Source organism: Aphanomyces invadans (genome assembly GCF_000520115.1).
Source record: "Aphanomyces invadans strain NJM9701 unplaced genomic scaffold supercont1.30, whole genome shotgun sequence".
NCBI lineage: Eukaryota > Oomycota > Saprolegniomycetes > Saprolegniales > Verrucalvaceae > Aphanomyces > Aphanomyces invadans.
The window spans coordinates 662,815-666,624 of NW_008580175.1; the positions used below are offsets into that span (position 1 = coordinate 662,815).

Here is a 3,810-nt window from a genome sequence, read left to right on the forward strand (position 1 = left end):
GAGGCCAACTGGCCAATGAGGTCACGACATCCTGACGTTGTGACGTGGCCTGACTACGGCATGAGGAAAATGCCTCTAGAAGGCACAAAAAACCTCCTACCGTTGCAGGACCATCCTGCGACCTGATGGACAGGGCAGTGGGAATGTTCTCGACAGAACCGGGTGTTCTGACTAATCCCAAGAAATTTAATGAGCTATTAGAGACTTTAGCAAGTCTGGAAAGTGTCCAGATAACCGACTTTTTACTTCGTTTGATTTTGTTGAAGTCTGAAGTCCAAAGTACGGCGGATTCCAGTTTAGCAGGTTTGAAAAGTGTTCCCCGAGTAGAAGTCCACATTTTATACCCAAATGAAGCATCATAACCACCGTTTTATCCACCGCATTCGCCTGCCCCTTCGCCTCAAGCTTCGTCTTCTACGCCGTACAAACAGGGCACCTCAGCTAACCATCCCTTATGTGATCTTCTCGCTGAACATGTTCTCCGAAGCCGACTGCGTTGAGAAGTTTCGCTTTTCAAAATCAACGCTACAAGCTTTGGCCATCTTCCTCCGAATTCCAGCCCGAGTGGTGACTGCCGAACGCACATCATGCTCTGCTGTTGAGGTGCTGTGTATCTTGTTGCGCCGATTTGCCGTTCCGGACAGGTGGTCTGACCTTATAGGTACATTTGGAAGATCACGAAGTGGCTTGTGCAACATCTTCTTGCATGTGCTGGACCACATCTACACCGAGTTTGCTGACGTCATTTTTCTGGATCGCGATCGCATTTGCAAAAGGTTGGCTGAATTCAGCCAAGCCGTACAAGACAAGGGTGGTGAAGTCAAGAATGTTTGGGCTTTTATCGATGGTACTGTCAGAGAATGCTGCCGGCCTGATGGCGATGAGCGTCAGCGAAGTGTGTTCAATGGCCACAAACGTCGCCATGCAGTCAAGTACCAAACACTTGTGACTCCAGACGGCATCATTTCATATGCGCTTGGACCGATTGAAGGAATGCGCCATGATCTCACTATTTTGCGGCAATCAAGGCTGGAGGAAGTTCTTGGTATGGACGAACGCTTCCGTGGATTTGTTGTCTACGGAGACCCAGCTTACGGTTATTCGGATCAACTTGCATCGCCGTTTGGTGGTGCGCGATTGACTGCTGCTCAACGTGAAGTCAACAAAAGGATGAGCCGTGTCCGAGTCAGTGTGGAGTAGTCATTCGGCCAGATTGTTCAGTACTGGCCAATTGTTGACTACGAGAAGAAAATGCGTCTAAGAAGTAGCCCAGTCTCCAAGATGTACAAAGTTGCAGTTTTGCTCACAAACTGCATTAATTGTGACCATGGTAGAAATACGAATACTACTGCTCTGGTCGAGTGCGCCCCGAGTCCAGATCAACCTCGCTGAGGTCGGTTGCTGGATGTTGGATTGATTCGTACGGGACGATTTACGACGGGACGATCTGTTCAGATAACCATCCGGTTATCGATCGTCGTCCTGGAGTCTAGGCGTCCTGGAGTCTGGGCGTCCTGGCAAGTTGCTATTGTATTGAGGGGAACGAAGTGAACTGACTAGGAAGGTAATGAGAAGTAACTCAGTTTGGATTTTGCATTGCTTCCCGAAAGGAAGACGCCTTGCAGACAAACAAGGCGCGGACTCACAACAACTACTCTGGTCCAAACGAAATGTCAGTAAATCGGAATTGGTGTAAAACAAACAAATTAGAGCGAATGAGAGAATAATATACATGTGAGTGGAAGATAATCTCGAGCACTAACTACTGGTCCTTGACAATCTACCGTAGTCGAAGTAGTGGCTGACATTTTGCATTTCAAAGTCATGCCTGTTTCACTCCTTTCAAGTGACTGTGAAAATGATCCCACTCTGGTCAATGGTCGCCGCCACCTTAAACCAAAGGAACGACACCAAATGGCAATGGAGCTCCTTGGGAGAGCCAAAACAGCGATGATCTCCAACGGGTGTGTTGAAATGCTGGCCGAAAAGTATGGCTGCTCATCGAGGACCGTGTACCGTGTGTGGAAAATGTGCCGTGGTGCGCAGAGTGGCGTGAACGTGAATCTGTCAAGCGGACACCTTGGCAACACCAATGCGAGGAAATACACGCCGTTGAAAGTCGCCACCGTGCTCGACAAGATCCGAGCATTACCGCAAGAGAAGAGGTCCGAGCTGCGCTCAATTGCATTCGCTACTGGTGGTCCCCGAACGAGCTTGTTGGGTTTGATCAAAAGTGGAGGGCTCATCCGCAAAACCATGAATGTGAAACTTACGCTGTCTGAAGACCAATGCAATGCCCGTGTCGAGTTTTGCAAGTCTTTCCACAAAAATTTGCGCCAAGACGATGTGTACGATGGCATGTTCGATGTTGTCCACATCGACGAATAGTGTTCTTTTATGAAGCGTGTAAAATCACGAGTTTACCTCGTTGATGGTGAAGAACTTGAGTATGACACGACTCAAAGCAAGAGATACATTAGCAAAGTGATGTTCCTACGTGCCGTTGCACGGCCAAGGTATGATTTCGGACGGCGCAAGTATTTCGATGGCAAACTTGGGATGTGGCCCATCGTGGAGCAAACATTCGCCAAACGATCCAGCCGCAATCGGCCCAAGGGCACCCCTATCACTCAACCAGTTCCTGTCAACCGGGATTTGTACCGTTCAATGCTTGTGGATATAGTTTTCCCTGCGATCCGTGAGCGCTTCCCCAAGGTTTGCCGGCTGGTGAAAGTCCAGCAAGACAATGCTGGACCGCATTGCCTGCCTGACGATTGCTTGCTCCAAGAGGTCCTAAAAGGTAAAGATGGTGAGATCGTGATCAAGATGCTGTGTCAACCTGCGGATTGCAACCACCATCTCTCAAGGAATACTTGCATGTAAACATGTAACTTGACTCACCATTGATGCACTTTTACTTTGACTTCTCTGCTACAACTTGAATTAGGTTCCCCATCTCTAACAAGAGACGCTCCAGTTATTCGTTTCTTTTTGTGCTCTCGGCCATTTGAGCCAACCGGAGCTTTTGCTCCTCCTTGTCAAACTCAAGCCGCTGCATTCTATAAGCATGGTCGTCGGCATGCTTCTGCTTTTCGAACTCAAGAATTTCTTGAGTGACCACGTCGCTATCTTCCTTCTTGATGGGTGCCGTGTTTGCAATGCGTTGCCGCTTGACAATCCTTTGCTCAGCTTCAAGGCAAAGTTGGGATCCAGTGGACTCGAGTGAGTCCCGGCGCTTCTGCTCCTTCTCCTTCTTGGTCTTTTTGGTTTCTTCAGACGCAGCACGGTGGTCAACAAGGTCCTGGAGAAGCTGAACTTGTTCGGGTGACCTCCTCGTTGCTGCCGGTACCCCGCGTTCTCTGGGCCTTGTCAGTCGCCTTGAACGTTTCGACCATCGTCTCGAAGTGGTCACGTGCTGATCGGTGGGGAATCTCACAATCAAAGAGCGTTGACAGAGACACAGCGATGGAAGGCCATCTTGCCGTTAGTGTTCCGTACTCACCGTCGTATGCTCGACACGCACGACTTCACGAAGCAAGGCTAAATCCATCTCCCCACCCCAAGCTAGCTGCTTTTGCATGGACTTGCCCATCGTCAATCGAGTTGTCTGTGGGAGGTGACTACACTAACAAGAATAGATTTGATTGGCTCAGGACAGGAGTTTGTACTCTGCAGACTTCGGGGCAGAAAGTCCACGAACTTCCTCACTTTGCAGGCTTGATTCCGGTGGAGGGTGATACCAGGGCAGTCCCGGACTCGATGACTCGTCGAGATACACTTCAGACAGCCACCGCCGGACCGTCTTCCTGG

At 49.6% G+C, this 3,810-nt stretch overlaps 2 protein-coding genes across 2 annotated transcripts; one reads left to right on the forward strand and one right to left on the reverse strand.

Moving 5' to 3' along the window:
* Positions 1-1,950: 1,950 nt before the first annotated feature.
* On the forward strand, positions 1,951-2,388 carry H310_11307 (hypothetical protein; the record flags this gene model as incomplete). The annotated part of the gene is made up of 1 exon (XM_008877916.1): positions 1,951-2,388. One exon carries the CDS (start codon positions 1,951-1,953, stop codon positions 2,386-2,388), a length of 438 nt encoding a protein of 145 aa, XP_008876138.1.
* A 589-nt stretch (positions 2,389-2,977) lies between these two features.
* On the reverse strand, positions 2,978-3,395 carry H310_11308 (hypothetical protein; the record flags this gene model as incomplete). Its single annotated transcript, XM_008877917.1, has 2 exons — positions 2,978-3,270; positions 3,350-3,395. The coding sequence occupies 2 exons, from the start codon at positions 3,393-3,395 to the stop codon at positions 2,978-2,980; spliced, it is 339 nt and encodes a 112-aa protein (XP_008876139.1).
* Positions 3,396-3,810: the final 415 nt, after the last annotated feature.